This window comes from Melanerpes formicivorus, unplaced genomic scaffold (genome assembly GCF_026170545.1).
Source record: "Melanerpes formicivorus ecotype bairdi unplaced genomic scaffold, bMelFor1.0.p_v2 SCAF_54, whole genome shotgun sequence".
Classification (NCBI taxonomy): Eukaryota; Metazoa; Chordata; class Aves; order Piciformes; family Picidae; genus Melanerpes; species Melanerpes formicivorus.
Window position 1 is genome coordinate 2,268,565 of NW_027142406.1, and position 27,000 is coordinate 2,295,564.

Genomic DNA, 27,000 nt, shown 5'->3' on the forward strand with positions numbered 1-27,000 from the left:
CACTGGCATATTTCCGGGGTAAAAACTGAAATCTGAAGGCAAGCAGAAGCATTCTCCAGTTATTTATTTATTTCCCCCCCCCCCTGCCACCACCACCTCGATCAGGGTACTGTGGATGCAAGTGATCCTGCAATGCTCTGACTAGATGAAGGTGGGATCCCTGAGATGCCTTCTCTGAATGGAATAAACAGCTTCCATCCTGCAGTTAACAGCCCTTGCAGTTATGCTGACAGAAATAGTTGACAAGGTGGGGAAAATGTTCCTGTTGCTGCTGCGTTTCGAGTGAGTGAGAGTCCGTTTGCTGTGGCGGTTTCGATGTGCTGCATGGCTTGGCGTTGGTCTCTGGGGGGTTCTGGAGGCTTTAATCGGTTCTGAGGGCAGAGAGGAGAGAAGTGACCGTTTCCACGAGGAGACAATGTAGTCTGCCTGGAGTTAGGAAGCTGTGCATTTAATAACCTCTCAAATTTCCATGCATTTCTGAGTTCTCTGCTTAAAGGGTACTGGGGCGGGGGGTGGGGGGGGGAAGAAATAAGAAGGCATTTGGGGAATTAGGAAGATGTGTCACAGTTGCTGGGTTTTTGCAGGCTGTTGTATGCTCAGTGCCTAAACCTGTAGGCTGCAGGTTAGGTGCTGAATGAGGACATTGTTCTGGTTCTTGAGGAATGCCAGCAAGGTAACACAGGATTTGAAGGGCTGGAAGAGCAGGAGATGATAATCTGAGACTGAAGTGCAACACTTGGTGCTGCAGGGCAGGCTCAGTGCTCTCTAAGTAGGACAGGCAGGAGTGAAATGGAGTGGAATCGTAACAGCTGATGGAGTTTTTGCCTCGAATGCACCTGCCAGAATGAAACCAGTCGCAACAGCTCAGCTGGAGATCCCACACTAGGTGTGCAGGATTTTGCTAGAGCAGCAGCTGATGGATCATCTGCATCAAGATCATCACTGTGGGGACTAACAGATCAATCCACCTGCTCCCCATTTAGCCATCAGTAGCCACAGATCCATTTTTTTTCCCCCAGATGAAAGATGAGGCTCTTTACCTGCTGGAGGTAACGTTATGAGGATTGATTATTGATTGATTTTAAGGGGGGGTGTGGGGGGTGTGTGGTGAATCAGTTCCCCAAACAGCACTGAAGAACTGTAAGCCCTTGCTAAGTAGGTTATGAGAAAGAGAAATGAAAGGACTCACACATTTCCCTGATGAAATGAAGGCAGAGATTTGGGCTGATAAGACTGAATTTGATTTTTAGGGGGTAAAATTTAAGGTGTTCCTTTATCCCCAGCCCATGGAAATCAAACAGACTCCAGATGCTGGCAGGACGTCTTAGAGCTTATTTGGCTGCTTCTTTAGCTCTTGCTGGATTTTAAAGACATAGTGTGAGTTGTTCAGGCTCTGTTAGCAAATACAGCACAGTCTGGAGGTCAGATTTAGTAACATCAACATCACTGCAGAGCATTTGAAAGAGGTATTGCTCAGAAACATATGAATAAATAAACTAACCATTTTAGAGTGAAGGCTGCAGTCTGCAAAGGCATAGTCAGGACTTGATGATCTCAGAGGTCTATTCCAGCCTCAATAATTCTGTGATTTCTGTTTGAAGTCCGCTGTGTCTTTGGTTTTCAGTGATAGCTGTTTCATCCTTTCCAGAAACTGCAAAAATGAAGCTAGCTGGGAGGAAAGTATAGATGAAGTGTGTCTGTGTGTGTGAAAAACAACTATGCACTAAAATTCATACTTATTAAAAGCTGGATTGCTATATGACCCTCCAAGTAAAGAAGTTCCTCCTCAGGTTGAGGTAGAACTCCAGCACAGGAGGTTGCACCTCAGTGTGAGGAGGAACTTCTGTACTGTGAGGTTCACGGAGCACTGGAACAGGCTGTCCGGAGAGGTTGTGGAGTCTCCTTCTCTGGAGACTCTCCAGTCTCATCTGGATGCATTCCTGTGCAACCTGAGCTAGGTTCTGTGGTCCTGCTCTGGCAGGGGGGTTGGACTTGATGATCTTCGGAGGTCCCTTCCAACATCTAACATCCTGTGAGCCTGTGATCGAGTTAAGAATGTGGGTCCAGACTCCCCTTCACAACTGATGTGATTCACTATGGATATCCAGGCTATGTAGTTGGCATGTGAAGGGTTTGTCTGCAAAAATACTCTGGCTCTGGGTTTTCCATACTTCATCAGTGCAAATTTACACTGAAGAATAGCGACAACAAGGACGTTTGGTGCACTGGGCAAAGTATATCTTGCTCCAGGACATTCATATGTTGGATGTAATAATCCAGTAGTCCTGTTCTTAGGGGCTTTTGTTGAGGTGACTCAGGGGATGTTTTGGATTTGCAGCACATGATCCATTATCCCTTACCTACCTGAAGGGAGGTTATAGCCAAGAAGATGTTGGTCTCTTCTCACAGGCAACCAGCACCAGGACACAGTCTCAAGCTGCACCAGGGGAGGTTTATGCCAGATCTTACGAAGAAATTCTTCCCAGAAAGAGAGATTGGCCATTGGAATGTGCTGCCCAGGGAGGTGGTGGAGTCACCATCCCTGGGGGTGTTTAGGAAGAGACTTGATGGGGTGCTTGGTGCCATGGTTTAGTTGATTAGATGGTGTTGGATGATAGGCTGGACTCAATCTTGAAGGTCTTTTCCAGCCTATTCTATTCTATTCTATTCTATTCTATTCTATTCTATTCTATCCCCAACCAGCTCTGAGGAGATCTTATTGTGGCCTTTCAATATCTGAAGGGGGCTACAAGAAAGCTGGGGAGGGACTTTTTAGGGTGTCAGGGAGTGATTGGAATAGGGGGAATGGAACAAAACTTGAAATGGGTATATTCAGATTGGATGTTAGGAAGAAGTTCTTCCCCATGAGGGTGGTGAGAGACTGGAACAGGTTGCCCAGGGAGGTGGTAGAAGCCTCATCCCTGGAAGACTTTAAAGCCAGGCTGGATGTGGCTTTGAACAGCCTGATGTAGTATGAGGTGTCCCTGCCCATGGCAGGGGGGGATTGGAACTGGATGATCCTTGAGGTCCCTTCCAACCCTGACAGTCCTGCGATGCTGTGAATAAAGGGCCGAAGAAGGAGCTGCCATAGCTGGCAGCAGTAGCTGGGCTCACAATAGAATAGAATTAACCAGGTTGGAAGAGACCTCTGAGATCATCTATCTTGTGAGGCAGTTTAAAGCAATCTTTCCAAGCAGACTCACTGTTGGCCTTTGAGGGCATATTTAGGGATGGCAAAGGCCTCCCCCTTCCCTTCCACTGAGCACATGGGCAGACCAAGCATGCTGAGAAGCACAATAGGCAAAAGGAGCTGTCTCTGCACCTGCTCACAAAACAGCTGGCTGGCTGGGAGAAGCACAGGGCGTTTGCAGCAGCCTTTGTGGTCCTCCCTCATACGCTATATTGGCACAGACATTGCCACAAAGACCTTGGAAACCACACAGAGATTCCAGGATTGTTTTTCTTTTTTTGATCAGAGCTTCATTTCATTGTTTGCAGTCTTCCCACGTGGATGCATTTTCTCAGTCTCAGCTGACTGTTCAAGAGAGAGATCATCTGGGACCTAACAGAGTCTTCCATCAGGTATGTGACTCTTCAGCTGACTTTTAAAAATACCTGGATGCTTCTTTCCTAAGAGGTCCCCTATAATGCATGAATCTGAGCAGGGAGAAGTCCTTTACTCCCTGCCCTCTTCCATTTCCCCTGCAGCATGAATGGGCCTCCCAGATGCTTGCAAGTGCTTTGGCTATGCAAGCTGTTCAGTAGAATTTGAGTCATTTCTGTCTACCTGCTTTTGTTTCTTGAAGTTTCCATGAAAAGTCCACTGGAATCTCAGTTCTAAGCTCACAAAGACTTTTCCATAGCACTGGAAAAGAAAACTTACTCAGTCATAGAATCATAGAATCATAGCCCAGAGGAGGCTCAGGGGAGACCTTCTTGCTGTCTACAACTCCCTGAAGGGAGGTTGTAGCCAGGTGGGGGTTGGTCTCTTCTCCCAGGCACCCAGCACCAGAACAAGAGGACACAGTCGCAAGCTGTGCCAGGGGAGGTTTAGGCTGGATGTTAGGAAGAAATTCTTCCCATAAAGAGAGATTGGCCATTGGGATGTGCTGCCCAGGGAGGTGGTGGAGTCACCATCACTGGAGGTGTTTAGGAAGAGATTGGATGGGGTGCTTGGTGCCATGGTTTAGTTGATTAGATGATGTTGGGTGATAGGTTGGACTCAATGATCTTGAAGGTTTTTTCCAACCTGGTTAATTCCATTCCATTCCAAGCTGTGCCCGGGGAAGTTTAGGCTGGAGGTGAGTAGAAAGTTCTTCCCAGAGAGAGTTGTTAGCCATTGGAATGTGCTGCCCAGGGAGGTGGTGGATTCACCATCCCTGGAGGTGTTCAAGAGGGGATTGGACGTGGCACTTGGTGCCATGGTTTAGTAGTCATGAGGTCTGTGGTGACAGGTTGGCCTTGATGATCTCTGAGGTCTCTTCCAACCTTGGTGATTCTGTGATTCTGTAATAAGGTTGGAAAAGACCTCAGTCAAGTCATTTGGATTGAGAGCTTTGTGTCTTTGCTTTTTGGGAATAGACCAAACCTCTCCTTTGTGTCAAAAGCTTGACAACCATATTTCTACCCTTTCCTGATGACAAAAATTTCCCAAGGATGTGCATGGACTGTAGCCTTAACTCCTGCCCTTGTTCTGCATTTGACAGTGCACAGTTGATCTATTTCAGAGCTGTTTCCAAACGTTTTGTTACTGTTTGCCAAAGAAATAGTCAACCTCGACAACCTTCTTTGCTACCAAGAGTGTGATTTCCATCAGTTCAGATAAGAAAGAAGATTAGAAGTTCAAAGGTTCACAAACCCACTTCCTCCAACGACTGGCTTTAAAGAATGAGTCATGTTGAAATGTTTTGCAGTTAACAAAGAGGAGAAGGCTAAAGAAAGGCTTAATAGTCCTGGAGGTTTCCAGCTGATCAAAGCATTTATTTTTTTCAGTAAAGCTGGCACAGAGCTTGCCCTTTCCTCACTAATGAGTAGTGCAACAAAGGGGCCTGGTCAAAGTGATCTCCATTAGAAATGAAGGGGAAGGAAATAATGAGAAACCAGTACAAGGAAGACCCTCCCACTGTCTCCACCCAGGGTGTTTGGCAGCAGTCCAGTCTCAGTCTCTCTTCTTCCACTGGAAATAGCTAATGATGTTGCCTGCCATTTCCAATTCATGCCTGCTTATTACACAGAATCCCAGAATTTCAGAGGCTGGAAGGGACCTTGAAAGATCATCCAGTCCAACCCCCCTGCCAGAGCAGGATCACCTAGAGCAGATCACACAGGAACTCATCCAGGCAGGTTTTGAATATCTCCAGAGAGGGAGAATGCACAACCTCAGTCTCACAGTATCACTAAGGTTGGAAGAGACCTCAAGGATCATCGAGTCCAACCTGTCACCACAGACCTCATGACTAGACCATGGCACCAGGTGCCACATCCAATCCCCTCTTGAACACCTCCAGGGATGGTGACTCCACCACCTCCCTGGGCAGCACATTCCAATGACCAATGACTCTCTCAGTGAAGAACTTTCTCCTCACCTCCAGCCTAAACTTTTCCTGGTGCAGCTTGAGACTGTGTCCTCTTGTTCTGGTGCTGGTTGCTTGAGAGAAGAGACCAACCCCCACCTGGCTACAACCTCCCTTCAGGGAGTCGTAGACAGCAAGAAGGTCTCCCCTGAGCCTCCTCTTCTCCAGGCTAAGCAGCCCCAGCTCCCTCAGCCTCTCCTCATAGGGCTGTGCTTGAGGCCTCTCACCAGCCTTGTTGCCCTTAACCTCCTTGGGCAGCCTGTCTCAGTGCTCTGTGACTGTCACACTGAAAACATTTTGCTCATATTTAGGTGAAACTTCCTATGCCTCAGCTTCCACCCATTGCCCCTTGTGCTGTCATTGGGCACCACCCAGCAGAGCCTGGCTCCAGCCTCTCGGGACTCACCCTTTACATCTTTATAAACATTGATGAGGTCACCTCTCAATCTCCCCTTCTCCAAGATAAAGAGCCCTCAGTTTCTCCTCATACAGATGTTCCACTCCCTTAATCATCCTCATGGCTCTGTGCTGGACTCTTTCAAGTAGCTTACCCTACATATGCTGTATTTTCCCTGCTCACAGTCTTAAGCTGCACCAGGGGAGGTTTAGGCTGGATATTAGGAGAAAGTTCTTCATAGAAAGAGAGATTGGCCATTGGAATGTGCTGCCCAGGGAGGTGGTGGAGTCACCATCCCTGGAGGTGTTTAGAAAGAGACTGGATAGGGCAATTGGTGCCATGGTTTAGTTGATTAGATGGTGTTGGGTGATAGGTTGGAGATAGAATAGAATAGACCAGGTTGGAAGAGACCTTCAAGATCATCACGTCCAACCTATCATCCAACACCACCTAATCAACTAAACCATGGCACCAAGCACACTATCAAGTCTCCTCCTGAACACCTCCAGTGATGATGACTCCTCCACCTCCTCGGGCAGCCCATTCCCAAGGCCAATCACTCTCTCTGTGTAGAACTTCCTCCTAACCTCCAGCCTAAACCTCCCCTGGTGCAGCCTGAGACTGTGTCCTATTGTTCTGGTGCTGGTTGCCTGGGAGAAGAGACCAACCTCTGCCTGTCTACAACCTCCCTTAAGGTAGTTGTAGAGAGCAAGTTCTCAAAGGTCTTATCCAACATGGTCTATTCTATTCTATTCTATTCTATTCTATTCTATTCTATTCTATTCTATTCTATTCTATTCTCAGAGTCCTCTCCAAGCACCTTTTCCACTTCTCCAATGCTTGTGGCTCTTGTGGGGAAGCTTTCATGCCCTAAAATGTGCCAGGCTGCCTGGACAATCTCCTCTTGCACCATTAGTACAACTGCTAGCTGCCACAGAGTCATTCTGAGGGGTCAGAAGTGAACCATACCCATTTTCCAAGGTTTCAGAGTCCTATTTTTTTGGAAGGTGTTGCACAGAATGGCTTTCTAGGTCATTATGTAATATTTAACTTATGCTTTCCATTCAGAGAGTCAGTCGTGGTGTTCTTTCCCTCCCACGTCTGGAAGGTCAAGCAAAGAATGGTTTGGTTGCAGACACTGCAAACCCTCCCCTCCTTGAAAGCAGCCTGCCTCAGATAACAAATAAGAAGAGCCTGCAGAACGTCCTTCCCTCTCTTCAGGTGAGTTGCAAAGCTCTTGGATGTCTTGTGTCTGCCTGGCAAATCAGCTCCTCTCCAAGTGCTGCTAAAAGAGTGTCACTGGCTGAGCCTCACAAATACGTTTGTGTGTGGGAAGAGAAATAATTTGGTGTGAGCATCATTTGCATCAGTTTTTATTTTCAGCCATAGCTGAAGAGGAAGGGGAAAAAAAGAACTCAAGAAAGAGAAAGAAGAACTGCAAACAGTCAAATGTTGAGAGGGTTATCAAACACTGGAAGAGGCGCAAGAGGGAGGCGGTTGAAGCCCTGTGCCTGGAGGTGTTTAAAAGATGCAGATATGGGGTGCTGAGGGATGACTGGGGGACTGGAGCACGGCCTGATGAGGAGAGGCTGAGGGACCTGGGGCTGTTCAGTCTGGAGAAGAGAAGACTGAGAGGGGATTTAATAAATGCTTATAAATATCTGAGGGCTGGGGGTCAGGAGGGAGGGGACAGGCTCTGCTCACTTGCTCCCTGTGACAGGACAAGGAGCAATGGATGCAAGCTGCAGCACAGGAGGTTCCACCTCAACACAAGGGGGAACTTCTTTACTATGAGGGTCACAGAGCACTGGAGCAGGCTCCCCAGAGAGGTTGTGGAGTCTCCTTCTCTGGAGACTTTCAAGGCCCATCTGGATGTGTTCCTCTGTGACCTGAGCTAGGTTCTATGGTCCTGCTCTGACCTCTTTGGGTCCTTTCCAACCCCTGACCAACCCCTGTGATCCTCTGATGTGGTTTAGCACCAGCCTTGGTAGAGTTAAATAATGGTTGGACTTGATGGACTTCAAGATTTTTTTCAAACAAAACTATTCTATGAGGCTGTGAAATAGACTAATTCCTTACCAGCATGGTAGTGTATTGTTGGCTCACGTCCAGCTACTTGCCCACCAGCACCCCCATTTTCCTTCGCCTTATTTTTGTGCTAGTGATGTATTCACTTTCATATCCCTTGCTAGCTGCAATTCCAGCTGAGTTTTGGCTTTCCCAAGCATACCTACATATTCAGGTAGTGTCTCTTTGTATGTAGTCCAGATAACCAACCCCTGCTTCTACCTTTTTTGTGCTCCTTCCCATGTTTGTGCCTGGTCAGAGGCTCCCTTTTCATCCATGATGGCCTTCAGCAATATTTGCTCAACTTCGTGCATGTTAGAATGGACTATTCATGTGCTTCAAGGAGACTGACTTCAAAGATACTGAGTTCCCCTGATTTCCTTTCCTCCAAGGCAGCCTTCCATGGGTTTATGATTCAGGACACCCCCGAATAAGCCAAAAGGTACTTTCCTGAAGACCAGGGTTTGCAATTCTGCTGTCTCACTCACTTCTCCAGGGATGTTAAACTCCACAATCACTTGGTCACTGCAGCCAAGTCTGCCCTTTCCTTGCCCTTTGCATCCTCAACCACTCGTTCCTTGCGCATGAATAAGAGGTCCAGCAGTGCATCTCAGATCACCTGCATTAAGAACACAACCCAGAAACCTCCCAGAATGCTTCTTCCGCTTCAGCAGATACTGAGGTGACTGAATTACCCTAGGAGTGTCAGGGCCTCTGGATAATGATTACTCTTCCCTTCTGCACCTAATTTAAACCCCTCTCACTAGTTGGGAAAGTTTTTATTGCAGGCCCTCTTGACCTGCTTCACCAGATGTATCCTGGTTTGCTCAGCTGTTCCTGTTCTTCATCCTGTGTTTGTAGAAACCATAGCCCTCTCTACAGGCTCAGCCAGGTCTTGATCTACTGGATGCATCCTCTCCAGCTGACTCTTTTCTCCTCAGTGAAGAGATTAAGAACGTGTCCTACCCTCCTTGCCCCCAACATCACAGAATCACAGAAAACATCCTTTTGGAAGAGATCTCAAAGACCATCCAGTCCAACCCTCAACGCAGCACTAAAGGCTCAATGCCAAACCATGTCCCTATATGCCAGGTCCACACACTGCTTAAACATCTCCAGGGATGGTAACTCCACCACAGCCCTGGGCAGACCATTCCAGTGTTTGATAACCCTCTCAGCACGCTGTCTTCTGTCACATTATCTCTTGCTCTATTATCTTCAGCCCTCCATCATGTCTTCTTGGCTTGATTCTGTAGTCTGGCCTTTGTTTTCCCATTCTGGGAGCCCTGAGCATTTGCATGCTCTAGGATTACAGTATCACAGTATATTAGAGGTTGAAAGGGACCTCCAGAGATCATTGAGTCCAAACCCCCTGCCAAAACCAGGATCATTCAGGAATGCATCCAGGTAGGTTTTGAAAGTCTCCAAAGAAGGAGACTCCACAACCTCTATGGGCACCCTCTCCCAGTGCTCTGTCACCCTCACTGTAAAGGAGTTTCTCCTCATGTTGAGGTGAAACCTTCTTGATCATCTGTTGATATAGGTGACATCCATATAGCCTTTTCTCCTGCAGTTTTTCCCTTCCAGTGCTTCTGCACCCACACAGGCCCATTCATTCCCCATTCATATCCCTCTTGATGTTTCTGTTATAAATATTTATGTGTGCAGATCCGAGTGGTGTGCCTGCAGCAGTGTGGGCTGTGCAAGCAGTTTTAAGGATTCTAGCAAAACTTCTCAGCAGATGTGCCCACACAGAAACCCAAAACGGCTAATGTCTATTATCCTACCCTTCCTACCCCTCTGTACTAGCTCATGTAGGTCACTGCAACTTAATCACAATACAGCCATTTGAAATGAGAGCCCATGCATTGAATGAACCTGGAAGATAAACTTCCTTCTCTTATGAAGTTCAACAAGACTAAGTGCAAGGTCCTGCATCTGGGTTGGGGAAACCCCAGGCACTGATATAGGCTGGGCAGGGACTGCCCTGAGAGCAGCCCTGAAGAAAAGGACCTGGGGATGCTGGTGGATGAGAAGCTCAACATGAGCCAGCAGTGTACACTGGCAGCCCAGAAAGCAAATCCCATCCTGGGCTGCCTCAAGAGAAGCAGAGCCAGCAGGGTGAGGGAGGTGTACTGTACTCAGCTCTGGTGAGGCCCCACCTGGAGTACTGTGTTCGGTTCTGGAGGCCCTATTACAGGAAGGATCTGGAGGTGCTGGAAGGTGTCCAGAGAAGGGCCAGGAGGATGATCAGAGGGCTGGAGATGCTCTCCTATGGAGACAGACTGAGGGAGTTTGGACTATTCAGTTCAGAGAAGAGAAGGCTCCAAGGAGACCTAATTGTGGCCTTCGATTATTTGAAGGGGGCTACAAAGAAACTAGGGAGGGACTTTTCAGGGTGTCAGATAGTGATAGGACTGGGGGGAATGGAGCAAAAATGGAAGTGGGTCGATTCAGATTGGATGTTAGGAAGAAGTTCTTCCCCATGAGGGTGGTGAGACACTGGCACAGGTTGTCCAGGGAGGTGGTGGAAGCCTCATCCCTGGAGGTTTTGAAGGCCAGGCTGGATGTGACTGTGAGCAACCTGCTGTAGTGTGAGGTGTCCCTGCCCATGGCAGGAGGGTTGGCACTGGCTGATCCTTGAGGTCCCTTCCAACCTTAACAGTTCTATGGTTCTATGATTCTATTTAGAGATTTTTCTTTCCATGGCCCACTAGCCTCCAGTACTACTGGCAGAATTTGCTTCCTGGGTAGGAGAGTGTCCTTGTCCCCAAGCATGCTTCTACTGTCTCTGCACAAAATTGACATAAAGATAGACTAGACTAGAATAGAATAGAATTAGGATAGGATAGGATAGGATAGGATAGGATAGGATAGGATAGGATAGGATAGGATAGGATAGGATAGGATAGGATAGGATAGGATAGGATAGGATAGGATAGAATTAACCAGGTTGGAAAAGACCTTTGAGATCATCAAGTCCAACCTATCACCCAACACCATCTAATCAGCTAAACCATGGCACCAAGCACCCCACCCAGTCTCTTCTTAAACACCTCCAGGGATGGTGACTCCACCACCTCCTCAGGCAGCCCATTCCAATGGACAATCAATCTCTCTGTGTAGAACTTCCTCCTAACATCCAGCCTAAACCTCCCCTGGCACAGCTTGAGACTGTGTCCTATTGTTCTGGTGCTGGGTGCCTGGTAGAAGAGACCAACCCCCACCTGGCTACAACCTCCCTTCAGGTAGTTGTAGAGAGCAAGAAGGTCTCCCCTGAGCCTCCTCCTCTCCAGGCTAAGCAACCCCAGCTCCCTCAGCCTCTCCTCACAGGGCTGTGCTCCAGACCCCTCCCCAGCTTTGTTGCCCTTCTCTGGACACCTTCCAGCAACTCAATATCCTTCCTAAACTGAGATCACTCAACAAATCCAAAACGAATATCTCACAGCTTTGTCTTTGGGAATGTACCATTTTAGATATCTTGGGGTTTGTATGCATTTGTATAAGTCCAGATCAACTGAGTCTTCCTGAAAGTATCTGAAAACAACTTTCCTTTTTATTTCTTTTTGGCAGGAAAATGGAACTCCAGGCAATATTTCCCAATTTGCCCTTCCAGATTGTCTTCCTGAGAGCGATTCCAGAGCCCAGACAAAACCATCAGAGCCAGAAAGCACCAGCATCTGTGTCAAACTGCCTATGACAGCTTCAGGTAGAATAGAACACAGACTATGCTCAAAAGACCAGAGTGACAGGCTGCCTGCAGGAGGGTATGCAGCCGGGGTGCTCAGTGTCCAGAAGTCCCACACTCAATGGTCACTGAAAAGTAGAACAAACCATGGGGAGGACAGGGACGTAGATAAGCTCAGTGATTTCTCAAAATCCTAATTGGGGATGATCACAGAAGGGGATGTGTAAAGATAAATGAGAAAAGTGTGCATTGCACCATGCTAATGAAGTGTATTTCCTAGAATCATAGAATAATAGAACCATAGAATTGTTAGGGACCTCAAGCATCATCCAGTTCCAACCACCCTGCCATGGGCAGGGACACCTCACACTACATCAGGCTGCTCACAGCCACATCCAGCCTGGCCTTAAAAACCTCCAGGGATGAGGCTTCCACCACCTCCCTGGGCAACCTGTGCCAGTCTCTCACCACCCTCATGGGGAAGAACTTCTTCCTAACATCCAATCTAAATCTATCCACTTCCACTTTTGCTCCATTCCGCCCTAGTCCTGTCACTCCCTGACACCCTAAAAAGTCCCTCCCCAGCTTTCTTGCATCCCCCTTCAGATACTGGAAGGCCACAACAAGGTCTCCTCAGAGCCTTCTCATCTCCATACTGAATAGCCCCAACTCTCTCAGTCTGTCTCTATAGGAGAGAAGCTCCAGCCCTGTGAAAGTCTTAAAGTTCAGTCTTGTAGCCTGGAGAAGAGAAGGCTTAGGGGAGACACTATTTCCATCTACAACTACTTGAAGGGAGGTTGTAGCCAGGTGGGGGCTGCTCTCTTCTCCCAGGCAACCAGCACCAGAACAAGAGGACACAGTCTCAAGCTGCACCAGGGGAGGTGTAAACTGGAAGTTAGGAAGAGATTGGCCATTGGAATGTGCTGCCCAGGGAGGTGGTGGAGTCCCCATCCTTGGAGGTGTTTAAAAAGAGCCTGGACGAGGCACTTAGTGCCATGGTTTACTTGACGAGATGGTTCTGGGTGATAGGTTGGACTTGATGATCTCTAAGGTCTTTTCCAACCTGCTTAATTCTGTATAAATGTTCTGTAAATGTAAAAGGTTTGACAGGTTTGCCTTAAAGTTATGCCAAGTCATTTGGTTGACAGCACTATGCTAATACAATGACAAAATGCTTTTCCCACTTGCTTGCAGCTGTGTCACGTTTTATCTATGTGGGCTAAACTACATTTTGGGGGGTTCTCACATCTAGAAAGTTTAAGGAGGGGTTAATCTATTTTTACAAAGAGTCTGGGGGGGGGGGTGGGGGTGGGGGAATGTAGTGGCCTTTTGCCTCAGAATGATTTAGCATCCCTGCAGCAGGGGATGAAGTTATGCCACTGTTTAACAAAACACCCCCAGGCATACCTAGAGAGCACACTGATTTGTAATGCTGCTGGCTGATTATTTGTCTAGATTTCAATTATATAAGCAGAGGTGTGAGAGGAGCTGAAATGTCTGTGTGAGGGAAGATTCAGCACCAGGGGAAGTGCAGATCTGAGTCCCATTTAATTCCTGACACGCATCTGAACTTGACATTTTTCTGTCAGATAAACAAGTGCCTGAAAGCTTGGGTTACCTAAAGCTTATTGCCTTTATTATAACTATGACAATCAAGCCAATAAAAAAACCCCAACCACAAACCCATACAGTATAAAAATATGTAAGCTATGAAGCTTGTTGAAGTAACAGATCATAGAATCAGAGAATTGTTAGGTTTGGAAGTGACCTCAAGGATCATTTAGTTCCAACCTCCCTGCCACGGGCAGGGACTCCTCACACTAGATCAGGTTGCTCAGAGCCACGTCCAGCCTGGCCTTAAAAACCTCCAGGGGATGAGGCTTCCACCACCTCCCCAGGCAACCTGTTCCAGTGTCTCACCAGATGGGGTTTTCAAAACCATCTAGGTGCATAACTTTGCTCAGGATCAAGTCATTTTTACCCAAGCACTCTTCGAAGTCTGGCTGGCAGATGAAGAATGCTTTGTGAAACAGAACACCAGGAAGGCAGGAGAAAAAAAGACACAAGAACCAGAAAGTTGTGCAAAATCACAGTAATTCTGGCCTCCAGCATGAAGCTGCTCAGCCTCCTGCCCAAGGCAGCACAATTTACAGTCAAATAGTCCCTTGTAAAAGTGATTTGCCACTCCATTTCTGCCACTTGATTGACTTGATGTTTGTTTTGTTTGTTTTTTTCCCCCTTTCATTTTATATTCTTATTTTCTGATGTAGAAGCCTTGAAATATTTTAGAAACCAGTTAACAGTCTATGAGCAGAAAGAGATTTTCAATTATGCAGAGCTGTGGTTTCTTGGGCTGGAAGCTAAAAAGATTGAAGTCTTGCCTGAGACCCAGAGTAATACTTGTTACGATGATGAGCATGGCTCCTACTTGAAGGTAAGTGGGAAAAAAATGATGGCACTCATTTTCAGCTCAGTAAGTTTGTAGTGACAATCTGCCAGCTCTTTAAGTGATCTCTGTGAGAAAAATGTTGCTTCTAGAAGATTAATATTGACATAGTGAAAACATCAGTACCAATCACTTTAAAGCTCAGAAGAGAATCCTAAAGAGAGACCTGCTTTGCACCTCATTCAGGATTGATGCAAGGTAGGTGGATTAATGAAGCATGCACTTGTCATTTTCTCTGTCACCCTTGTTTAATGCTACCAACCCAGCATCTCTCATAGCTAGTGAACTCATACACACACAAACTATTGTAAAGCCTCACCACAGGATCACAGGGTGTTAGAGGTTGGAAGAGACCTCTGGAGATCTTTGAGCCCAAACCCCTTGCCAGGGCAGGACCGTAGATTCTAGCACAGGAATGCATCCAGATGGGTTTAGTAAGTCTCCAGAGAAGCAGACTCCACATCCTCTCTGGGGAGCCTGTGCAGTGCTCCAGGACCCACACAGTAAAGAAGTTCTTTCTCATCTTGAGGTGGAACCTCCTGTGCTGGAGTTTCCATCCATTGCCCCTTGTCCTATCCCAGGGCACAAGTGAGCCGAGGCTGTCCCCTCCTTCCTGACACCCAGACGTTGATCAGATCCCCTCTCAGTCTTCTCCTCTCCAGACTAAACAGCCCCAGGGCTCCCAGCCTTTCCTCATCAGGCAGTGCTCCAGTCCCCTCATTATCCTTGTAGTCCTCTGTTGGATCAAGTATATCCCTGTCCCTTTTGAACTGGGGAGCCCAGAACTGGATGCAGTATTCCAGTTGGGGCCTCACTAGGGCAGAGTAGAGGGGGAGGAGAACCTCCCTGGATCTACTGGATGCACTCCTCTTGATGCACCCCAGGATCCCAATAGCCTTCTTGGCCACAAGAGCACATTGCTGCCCCATGGGTAGCTTGTTGTCCATGTTTGTCTTACTCCTGGAATCTGAACTATTTGTTTTCTTTTGAAGGTTTTACACGACCACATTGCATACCGGTATGAAGTGTTGGAGGTCATTGGGAAAGGGTCATTTGGGCAGGTGGCTAAATGCTTGGATCATAAAACCAATGAATTAGTGGCACTGAAAATAATAAGGAATAAGAAAAGGTGAGATGTCTGCTGACTTTAAACCAGTACAATCACAGCTTCTTGTCCTATAGGCAGTGGCATTCTGGGATAGCGTGAAGAAAGCAAGATCAACCCCCCCTGTATATCGGGCTTTAACAGTGAGAGCTGAGTGAGGAAAGGCAATGTCAGGGACTCAGAATTCATGCAGACATTTTCTGTATGAGTAGGCACACTTGCTCCTGACTTACAAGGAGGAGGTCTCTGTATCTCTTACACACACAACTGAGACCTGAGAGCCTACATGCATAAGGAATCACAGAATGGTAGGGGTTGGAAAAAGCCTCTGAAGGTAATCGAGCCAGAGCAGGATCACCTAAGTCCTGCTGGTAACACCATCCTGGAAGCCAGGAATTCATCTGGTGGTTCTTTCTCTCTAAAATCTTATCACTCCTTGCGACTGGTGGGATAGAATGTGAATGATTACAGATTTTTCAGTTGAGTTTTTATTGAACCAGGGTCAACAAAGCAGATGAGAATGATGCTATTGAATAGAGCAACAGTCTTAGCTCTTTAGTTGCCTAATCAGCGGATCACAGGATGTCAGGGGTTGGAAGGGACCCGAAGAGATCACCAAGTCCAACCCCCTTGCCAGAGCAGGACCATACAATCTAGCTCAGGTAGCAGAGGAACACATCCAGATGGGCCTTGAAAGCCTCCAGAGAAGGAGACTCCACAACCCCTCTGGAGAGCCTGCTCCAGTGCTCTGTGAGCCTCACAGTAAAGAAGTTCCCCCTTGTGTTGAGGTGGAACCTCCTGTGCTGCAGCTTACATCCATTGCTCCTTATCCTGTCACAGGGAGCAAGTGAGCAGAGCCTGTCCCCTCCCTCCTGACCCCCAGCCCTCAGGTATTTATAAACATTTATTAAATCCCCTCTCAGTCTTCTCTTTTCCAGACTAAAAAGCCCCAGATCTCTCAGCCTCTCCTCAGCAGGCAGTGCTCCAGTCCCTTACTCATCCAGGTAGCCCTCTGCTGGACCCTCTCCAGCTATCCCTGTCCCTCTTGAACTGGGGAGCCCAAAACTGAACACAGTACTCAAGATGAGGTCTCACTAGGGCAGAGGAGAGGGGGAGGAGAAGGTCCCTCGATCTGCTGGACATGCTCTTCTTCATACCCCCCAGGATCCCATTGGCCTTCTTGGCCAGCAGGGCACATTGCTGTCCCATGGATAACTTGTTCTCCACGGGGCTGCTCTCCAGCAGATCACCTCCCAGCCTGTACTGGTGCACTGTGTTATTATTAGTGAATGCTAAATGTAAAGCCAGCCTTCAGTACTGCCTGTCTTACAGTGGTAGGTGTGAAATATGGTCCTGTTCAAGTTAAGAAAAGGATTCCTGTGGACTTGAAAGGCACTAGGACTTTACACTGGATGCTTATTTGAAACTCTGTCATGTAAACAAATTTTTCATCCAAGTCAAAATAACTACATTTAAGTGTTGTGGAAGCCAGTATGTTTAGACTAGGAAACAACCATCGAGAGTCAAAGTTGCAGCAGATAACAGAGATGGATGGTAAATTGTAGCCAGGAGCGGATTGTTCTCTTCTCCCAGGCAACCAGCACCAGAACAAGAGGACACAGTCTCAAGCTGTGCCAGGGGAGGTTTAGGCTGGATGTTAGGAAGAAAGCCTTCACAGAAAATGAGATTGGCCTTTGGAATGTGCTGCCCAGGGAGGTGGTGGAGTCACCATCCCTGGAGGTGTTTAAAAAGAGCCTGGATGAGGCACTTGGTGCCGTGATTTATCATAGAATCAATAAGATTGGAAAAGACCTCAGAGCTCCTCAAGTTCAACCTGTCACACAACACCTCCTGACTACTAAACCATGGCTTTAAGTGCCACATCCAATCCCTTTTTGAACACCTCCAGGGACAGGGACTCCACCACCTCCCTGGGCAGCAAAATTACTTTTTCTTAAGGTCAATTACTTTTTCTGGGAAGAACTTTCTCCTCACCTGAAGCCCAAACTTCCCCTGGCACAGCTTGAGACTGTGTCCTCTTGTTCTGGTGCTGGTTGCCTGGGAGAAGAGACCAACCCCCACCTAGCTCCAACCTCCCTCCAGGTAGTTGTAGAGAGCGAGAAGGTCTCCCCTGAGCCTCCTCTTCTCCAGGCTAAGCAACCCCAGCTCCCTCAGCCTCTCCTCACAGGGCTTGTGCCCTAGTTGATTAGATGGTGTTGGGTGATAGGTTGGACTTGATGATCTCGAAGGTCTTTTCCAACCTGCTTATTTCTGTGATTCTGTGATTTCAGATTTCACAGCCAGGCTTTGGTAGAAGTGAAGATCCTTGATGCTCTCCTGAAGAAGGACAAAGATGACACTCACAACATCATCCACATGAAGGAGTACTTCTACTTTCGCAACCACTTCTGCATCTCCTTTGAGCTGCTGGGGTAACGTCTATTTTCCTTTCCACAACCCTTACAGAGCATTGTAAATCTTGTACCTTCCAGGCTTTATTTCTTTGCATTATTTCTTCTTCAGAAGAATTTGCAGCTCTTAATGTTAGAAGGAAGTGATCCTGTTGAAATACAGGCTGTATAACTGAGCCTTTGACCACCAAAGGCCAAGTGATAAAAACCTTGACGAGGCCATAATCCATCTCTTTTGTTCTGTGTAGTGAAGGCTTCCTTGACAAAAAGAAAGAATAAAACAACCAATTCAGGACTTGTAAGCTTCAGGGTACATAAATAATATGAAACTATTTAAAAGTACAGCTTCTTCTTGTTTTCTATGCCTTGAGCTGCAGGACCTATGCTAGGAGTTTTGGAGACATTTTAGAGAAGCCAGATCATTTTATCCACCAGCAGCCTCCCTGTAATCAGTGTCCAACTGGAACTGTGGAGGTTCCCCATAGTTCCCCATCTCTTAAAGTAGAGCTCCATTTGCTGCACCTGTCACAGCCCTGGCTGAAGATTCATCTTTGAATGGAAGGCTTGATCTCAAAGAGACTTAAAGTCAGTGTGTTGCTGCACGGGAACTTGCCACTCACAGCCAGACAGGGATAGGCATTGGCATAGACCACACTCTCAGAAAGCTGCTGTGGCAGCTTGTAGGAAAACCTTCACGGGACAGCCATCATGTTTCAGCTCTTCACTGAAGAGTTGAAGACTGGCTGTCATAGAAAAAAAAATATTTGTCTGGTAAAGTAGTTATTGCTTTTAAAGTACAGTGGAGACCCCTAAATTCTTCTTCATCAAGCCCTAGTAACTGGGGTTACCTCTGGAGGAACGGACCTTGCCTGCCACCAGTGGATGCACAAGGTGGGAAGGCAGAAAGCTGCGGCTGTTGATGTCCTTGCAGATGTTTCTGGTCCTGCTGAGGACAACTCTTGAGAGCAGTGTTGCTGAAGACACACTTGTGCATCCCTTCAACAGCCACCTTCACTGTGGCCCTTTCCTCCTCTGAAGAACAACCACACATTCAGCACTCAGTACTCAACCTGAGTAACCTGATCTGAGCAACCTGACGTAGTGTGAGGTGTCCCTGCCCATGGCAGGGGGGTTGGAACTAGATGATCCTTGAGGTCCCTTCCAACCCTAACAATTCTATGATTCTACTTGTCAGGGCACAGACCAGGCTGAGGGCTTCCTGGGCCTCTGGCAATAGGAGTTACGGAGTCCTTGAGGGCAGAACCTGACAGCCAGGAGAAGGGCAGCAGGAGGGAGTACATGGACAGCCTCAGCCCTGGCTACAGAGATGGACCAAGGTTGTCCTGGGACATGGGCCTGGCTTGGTGGGGTGCATAGCAGGGCTGTAGGGAGCTGGAGACCATCCCTGCTGTGGTCACTGGATTAGGGAATGATGGTCCTGAGGGTTTGACATGGGGTTCTGGGCTGTGGGCAGGTTGGAGGAATCCCAGGCTGCTGGGCAGGGCTTTTAAAGCTGCTCTCAAGGTCTCAGGGCGACATTCAGATGTTGCTAACCAAGCCTGGCAGAAAATAGCAACACCACTTAATGCTCTGCTAGATGGGGCTCAGATATGATAAGTGACAGGAGGGCTACAGAAAGCTAGTGAGACCTGAATTAATGGGAGTATTTATCTAGAGAGATTTGCTGCTGCTGAAAGACTCTTTGGAGAAAAAGGGTTTACACAAGGTGCCAAGGCAAAGGCAAGTGAGAATGAGAAGAGGCTGAAGAAAATGTATTCCTCTCAGTACCTGAATGACAGTTGTTCTTGATGAAAATCAGCTCAGCTCATAATGTAGCACTGAGTTCAGCAAGCAAGCAAGTCCATTGACAACATTATGTCTTCTTTAGATCTGGAGGCTCAGGGAGGCGTTTGTGCATGTTACATGCAGAAGAGCATTCTCAAGGAGGAAAATAGCTAAGTCATTTTCTTCTGCACGAGTCCTCCCTCATGTAGGAAGACAGGCTAAATACTCACTTGATGAACTGTGAGCTAATCATGCCTTTAAAAATAAGTTCCCTAATCTCTTTTCTGCCTTCTGTCTTCTTCTTCCACTCCCACAACCCTCGCAGAATAAATTTGTATGAGTTGATCAAAAAGAACAATTTCCAAGGTTTCAGTTTGTCTTTAATCCGACACTTCACTCAGGGTGTGCTGAGATGTTTGCAAGTGCTCTACCAGGAAAGAATCATTCACTGTGATCTGAAGCCTGTAAGTACAGTCATTTCACAACCTGTTATTCTGTGCAGAATACATTAGCTTTATCCTGCTTTTTTATAACTGATCAAAAGGAACTCTCAGAATCCTTAAAACCCCAGTAGGGTCTTTGTACAGAAGCTGTGGTTTATCTCAGACTCCCTCACAACTGGAGCTGAGTGACTCTTGCCATTGATTCAGTTCATTCACTGCAATGTTATCTGGTTGCTAAACTGCATGCACATATGAACTGAAGTCAGGCAATGACATTTTGCTTAGAGAAAGGGGGGAAAAAATACCTGCTTGTGAAATGAAGCATTTCAGTCGGAGGGAGGCTGTAATTCAAGGAGACATTCACAAGGCAGCTTGTTTCAGGTTATCCTGCTAAGTCCATTTAGCTTCCTATGCAGAGCTGTAAAATTAAGTAGCCAGCTGAGACCAGGACAAAGCCATTCTATAGTGCAATATTTAGAGTACACACCTGTTTCTGGAGGAGCATCTCTGATGCAATTTCTGCTGCTCTAGCTCATTCCAGGGGACACACTTCCATCTTACTTCTATTATCCTTAAGTTCCAATTCTAATTGTTTGGGTTTGTTGGGGGACTTTTTTTACAGTTTTCTAACAATTCTGAAGTAATTTATTTACATTTTCCTTTCAGGTGAATGTTTCTCTTTATTCCTTTTGCAAAGTAGCAAATGAACCAACCAATCAATCAATCAACCAACCACCTCTCGAGTAAAAATGCTAATGATGAAAATCTGCTCTCATTTTTCTTCCTGTGTCTTGACTGAGATGGCTGAAAAGTCACATACTGGCTGTCCCCATTGTCTTGCCAGCATCTTTGCCAGATCCATTTACAGTGAGAAGTGAAGGCTGCAAAACAAACAGAATATCTTCATCAAGAACAAATTAGCCCAATGGGGAAAACTGTTTCCAGGCAGCCAACGACAAGGAATGAGGCTGGCAAGATGAATGACTGCAGCCTGTGTTTAAATAGAGTAACCTATTACTGCAAATTTAGTGAGTTAACTAAGAGGGAATTTTGTTCTCATTCTACAATTGCACAGTTTCATGAATTTATGTTGCCTGAAACTCGTGTGTATTCTTCCCTCTGCCTGCTGTGATACTTCTCAACATTAGGTAGAGTGTGGAGTATCTCTGGACTTGATTCTAGGTAACCACTCCCCCCAGAACCTGATTTAGCAGCTAATCAGATGCCTTGCATTGTGAGAGAGTCAGTGCTAGAGACAGAGTCCTACCATGACCATGAATCACAGAATTACAGTTGGAAAATGGATTCAGGCTCACCAAGTCCAACCAAGAACCCTGCTCTACAAGGTTCAGCCCTAAATCATATCCCCAAGCACCACATCCAAATCACCTTTAAACACAACCACCTTTAAACTTAACCACCTCCCTGGGCAGCACATTCCAATGCCTGAATGGAGCCCTATGAAATTCTGAGCTTGCAATGAAGTTATTTTACACCATGCTGAATTCTTGGGCTTAATCCTCCCCCCTTCTAAGCTCCCAGTCTAAAGTTACATACTATTAAGCCAGCATTATGTCCACAGAATGGTTTTGATTGGAAGGGACCTTAAAGATCATCTAGTTCCTCATCCTACAAGAGACCCAAGAGCTCCTGAGTACTGCAAGTCAATCCTGGTCTTGCCTTTCATCAGGAGCACCTTCTCCCTCTTGTGTTTCCTTATGAGCCCACAAATTACCCTAGAACCTACTTTGTTGTTATTTGGCATCAACCTGGGAGCTGCTCAGTCCTTCAAAGTTTGACATATGATCACTATAAAACTGGTTGATAAAAGACAGCTATCTCTAAGCTGAGAAATGGAGAAGATTGTGTAGAAATCAAAGGAAATCCTTGATTTGTAGTTTTAGTGAGGATAAAATTCGGCTCTACAGAAGAGACCTCATAGGCACTCACCAGTGCAGATATTCTTGAGCCAGCTGTTTCAGAATCACTTCTCAAGCTGGAATTGCAGGCACACAGTGCTCTACTCATCTGTATCCAGCTAGTAATCTGTTGGATCCCTATCATTTCCAGTTATCAATTCCTTGAAATCTCCATATCATACTTCTGAGAGGTGGAGAGAGGTATGCTTACAGAGAGTCTGGGGAAAGCTGAAAGCAGTGGAGGGAAGAACTGTGAAGTACCACTCATTCACAGGGCAGGAGCTTTCTGTGGTCACAAAAGAGTGGTTCTTGCTAATTTATCCTAGCATGCAACTAGATACAGTTTGCCTTTTACTAGATCAACAGCTAAGAGCCTTGGGGAAGTCATTCTGCTTCCCAGCAAACACTCTCAGAGGCTGGTGCCTTGATAGCACCACTCGCTGTGCAGTCCCCTGGCTTGGACTGTGCATGAGGGACTAGTGCTCCTGCCTAGAATGGGTACTCTCCAAATCTCCCCTCTGCTTTGGTTAACTACACACTCTTGGCTACCTCCTCATGTCAGCAAATGCATTCCCAAGCAAGCTGTAGTTTGAAGCTTTTGTTATGCAGAGAAGTGTAAAGCCAATGGGGTGATGCATTGCTTATTTTTCAGTGTTCACTAACCTGTTGTGGTGTTTAAACCCTTTTGTTTTTCTTTGTGATGGTTTCCTTTTTTTCTTTCCTTTTCTTTCTTTTCTTCTTTTTTTTTCCTCTTTAGGAGAATATATTATTATACCACAATGGCCAAGGTTCAGTTAAAGTTATTGATTTTGGATCAAGCTGCTATGAACACCAAAGAGGTCTGCAGAAAAGTCAAGTTGATGTAATTTTCTTAGTAAGCTTTCTTGATTTTAAATAATGTGGAAAAGTTATGTCTTTGATTCAACTCCTGTAGTGACTCATGCCCCTAATGGGAACCTGATGAACTGTTCAGCCACTGGCTGTGGAGCAAATCCTGGTAGGAGACAAGTAAGCTGTTGCCATCCTTTTTCTTTCTCCAAAGCCTCATCAGCTCCTTCACTTCTGTTGAAAGCAGAATTGCATTTGCAAGAGTGGTTATCTGCAATAGCCCTAGGAGGACAATCCCAACACTTCACTTAGCTTTCAGAGTGGGATGGTTACATTTTGATTGGTACTTTTGGACTTAATACGGGGGGTGGGGGGGGGAAATTATTCTTTTAGTTTAGAAACTCTAAGTTCAGATGGAGGATTTTTTTTCCCCCTGTCTAAGATGTGAATAGCATAGAATAGAATAGCATAGAATAGAATAGCATAGAATAGAATAGCATAGAATAGAATAGAATAGAATAGAATAGAATAGAATAGAATAGAATAGAATAGAATAGAATAGAATAGAATTAACCAGGTTGGAAAAGTCCTTTGAGATCATTGAGTCCATCCTACCACCCAACACCATCTAATCAACTAAGCCATGGCACCAAGCAGCCCATCCAGCCTCTTCCTAAACACCTCCAATGATGGTGACTCCACCACCTCCCTGGGCAGCACATTCCAATGGCCAATAATCTCTTTCTATGAAGAAAAAAAATGTAAATGAGAAATAAATGCACAAAATTTCATATAATAATGAGTCTTAACATTAACAGACATACTGTGAAGCAAGAATTATGTCATCATCAGGAAAGCAAATACTTAGCACTGGTTAGGCCACACCTTGAGTCCTGTGTCCAGTTCTGGGCCCCTCAGTTTAAGAAGGACATTGAGACTCTTGAACGTGTCCAGAGAAGGGCAACAAGGCTGGGGAGAGGCCTTGAGCATAAGCCCTACGAGTAGAGCCTAAGGGAGCTGGGATGGTTGAGCCTGGAGTAGGGGAGGCTCAGGGGAGACCTTCTTGCTCTCTACAATTACCTGAAGGGAGGTTGTAGCCAGGTGGGGGTTGGTCTCTTCTCCCAGGCAACCAGCACCAGAACAAGAGGACACAGTCTCAAGTTGTGCCAGGGGAGGTTTAGGCTGGAGGTGAGGAGAAAGTTCTTCCCAGAGAGAGTTTTTAGCCATTGGAATGTGCTGCCCAGGGAGGTGGTGGAGTCACCATCCCTGGAGGTGTTCAAGAGGGGGTTGGATGTGGCACTTGGTGCCATGGTCTAGTAGTCATGAGGTCTGTGGTGACAGGTTGGACTTGATGATCTTTGAGGTCTTTTCCAACCTTGTTGATTCTATGATCATCTCTTATGAAAAGCAGGCACCACAACAGAAAGCAAAGGCCAAGAAAGAACACTGCAATGCAGGTTATTAATTTAGAACAAAACAAAACCCAACCCAACCCAACCAACCCAACACATAAACAAAAAGGAAACTAGTCTTATTTTTCCTTTCAAAGGTGTATATTCAAGCTGAGCCAAATCTGTCCACTTATATTTTGGGCTTCTGACCATTAGGGTTTGCATATCAGTTTTGACAGAGTGCATAGTCATTTCAGGTTTGCCTGTGTTTGGGTGCAATGGAAGGTGAATCACAGAATCACAGAAACATTCAGGTTGGAAAGACCCTCAGGATCACCAAGGCCAACCCAGAACCCTACTCTACAAGGCTCACCCCTAAACCATAGCCCCAAGCACCACATCCAAACCACTTTGAAACAAATCCAGGCTTGGGGACTCCACCACCTCCCTGGGCAGCACATTTCAATGCCTGACCACTCTTGCCATGAAAAAATTCTTCCTAATGTCCAGTCTAAACCTACCCAGTGGCAGCTTGAGGCCATTCCCTCTTGTTCTATCTCCTGTGAGAAGAGACCAGCACCAGCCTCTCCACAATGACCTTGCAGGTAGCTGTAGAGAGCAATGAGGTCTCCCCTCAGCCTCCTCTTTCCCAAACTAACCATTCCCAGCTCCTTCAGTTACTCTTCAACAGATTTATTCTCCAGGCCCTTCCCCAGCTTCCTTGCCCACCTCTGCACTGGCTCCAGCACCTCCACATCTCTCTTGTATTGAGGTGCCCAAAACTGGACACAATACTCGAGGTGTGGCCTCATCAGAGCTGAGTCCCAGGGGACAATCCCCTCCCTACTCCTGCTGGAGACAGCATTTCTAATCCCAACCAGGATGCCTTTGGCTTTCTTAGCCACCTGGGCACACTGCTGGCTCACATTAGGCGCTTGTCCATTAGAACCCCCAGGTCCCTTTCTGCCAGAGAGCTTTCCAGCCACACTGCCCCAAGCCTGTAGTGTTGGTTGGAGTTGTTGTGACTCAAGTGTAGCACCTGGCATTTGGACTTGTTGAAGCTCATCCTGTTAATTCTGGCTCATGGATCCAATCTATCCAAGTCCCTCTGTAGAGCCTCCCTAACTTCATGCAGATCAACACTGCCACCTCACTTGGTGTCATCTGCAAGCTTACTGATGACACTCTCTGTGTGAGGTGAGATGAAGCCTGAAATATTTGTAGAGTGTAACAACCTGAAATACAAAATAAGAGAAAAGAAAAACGAAGCATGACTGAGGAAACTGTCAGCTGAAACAAGAATTGGTGCAACCCTCAAAGGGTTGTACAGGATTGGAGACCAGAAAACAAAGTCAGCTATTTATTGGTAACAAAGAATGACAAAGAGCAGACAACAACGATGCAACTGATCAAATGCAGAAGGGCAGAGGCACTTTCTAATCATACAGATCAGGACATTTTCCTTCCAGAAAGATGTTGAGTGTATGGGAATGGAAAGAAGTGCAGGAATATTAAACAGAGTGTCGATCAGAGAGATGGGAGTAAGAAAATATCAGAGCTTGCATCCTGTACTTGTGCTCATTTGTCTGAATCACAAGAGGTAAAAGAATTAACTTACTCCAATCTTGGAATGAGATCTTTTGACACCTGCTGTGGGGCTATAATATATTAGCAGGGCAAGCAGAAGGCAGTAGGAGATGTTCCCTAGGTGTCAGTGAAACCAATATTTCCTCCAGTGCAAGCCTGTGATAATGAATTCTTGCTTGATGCGAGGGGAAGGCCTCCAAACGGGAAAATGAACATGGAGTAAGCAGAAGCAGAGCATTGACAGAATAATTTCCTTCTGTGAAACTTAGCCAAGGACAATTTCCAGACAGAACAGTGGAAAGCATTGATTTTTTTTTTTTTTTTTTTAGGATGGGATTAGAAAAGGTTTTCAGAGCCTGTGTGAGGAATCCCTAAGTGCTAGCTAATGGACAGAGTCAATACCTGATGCCTGGTCTGTGAAATCTGGAAGCCACATTTCTGTCTCACTGGTGATATTTTGCTTCTTGTCTCACTTTCTGTTCTGGTGCAGTGTACACCTATGTCCAGAGCCGGTTTTATCGCTCTCCTGAAGTGATCCTTGGCCATCCTTATGCTATGGCTGTTGATATGTGGAGCTTGGGCTGTATCATAGCGGAGCTTTACACGGGCTACCCACTGTTTCCAGGTGAAAATGAAGTTGACCAACTCGCCTGCATCATGGAGGTAACTTTTGGGGGGTCATCTTGGAACTGCATACTCATTTGACAAACATTTGGGTGATGATACTCATTTGACAAACAGTTTGGGTGATACTCATTTGGCAAACATTTTGGGTGATATTTCACAAGTATTTTGGGTGGCACTCATTTGACAAACATTTTGGGTGATAGGTAGGACTTGATGATCTCCAAGGTCTTTTCCCAACCTGGTTAATTCTGTATTCTGTGTTCAACTGCCCTGCCAGCAGCAAAGGGAAACCTCAAGTGATAATGGAGTCTACCTGGGTAAGGGCTGGCCTTTCAGAGGGACGTTATTACAGTCAAAGGGTTCTATGAGTTCTAGCACAAACCTCCTCTACCATTTCATGTGCCAAACACTGCTTTGCACACTCACTGTCTTGCTTCTGAAGGAAACATCTTCAGATGGCCAGAACTTGTGTGGAGAAGTGTTGTGGTTTAAGCTTTCCTGGAGTCCAAAAGCACCAAATGGAAAACATTTAGATTGCCTCCCCTCTCCCTTTTTCCCCAGTAGGGCAAAAGCAAATTAGGCAGGAGAAAGGAGAGGGAAAGTCACAAAAGAGAGAGTCTGGAATCAACTTGGAGGCAAAAAGGTCAGTTTAACAAAAAATATGTGGCATTTGAGTAAAAGGGAAGTTGCAAAGGCATAAGGAAAAAGGGTAAGTGAAAAAATACAAACAAAA

At 46.3% G+C, this 27,000-nt stretch overlaps 1 protein-coding gene across 4 annotated transcripts; it reads left to right on the plus strand.

Moving 5' to 3' along the window:
* The first annotated feature begins 77 nt into the window (after positions 1-77).
* On the plus strand, positions 78-27,000 carry DYRK4 (dual specificity tyrosine phosphorylation regulated kinase 4). 4 transcript variants are annotated; one of them, XM_068160930.1, is made up of 10 exons: positions 78-247; positions 3,499-3,582; positions 7,039-7,191; positions 11,611-11,746; positions 13,996-14,159; positions 15,164-15,300; positions 17,568-17,708; positions 19,798-19,936; positions 22,592-22,673; positions 26,131-27,000. In XM_068160930.1, exons 1-10 carry the CDS (start codon positions 224-226, stop codon positions 26,343-26,345), a joined length of 1,275 nt encoding a protein of 424 aa, XP_068017031.1. In that variant the 5' UTR covers positions 78-223; the 3' UTR covers positions 26,346-27,000. The 4 variants fall into 4 exon arrangements, with proteins under 4 accessions (XP_068017031.1, XP_068017030.1, XP_068017032.1 ...); XM_068160929.1 differs by lacking the exon at positions 78-247 and adding an exon at positions 999-1,049; XM_068160931.1 differs by lacking the exon at positions 78-247 and adding an exon at positions 999-1,049 and having other exon boundaries at positions 22,592-22,708; positions 26,131-26,260.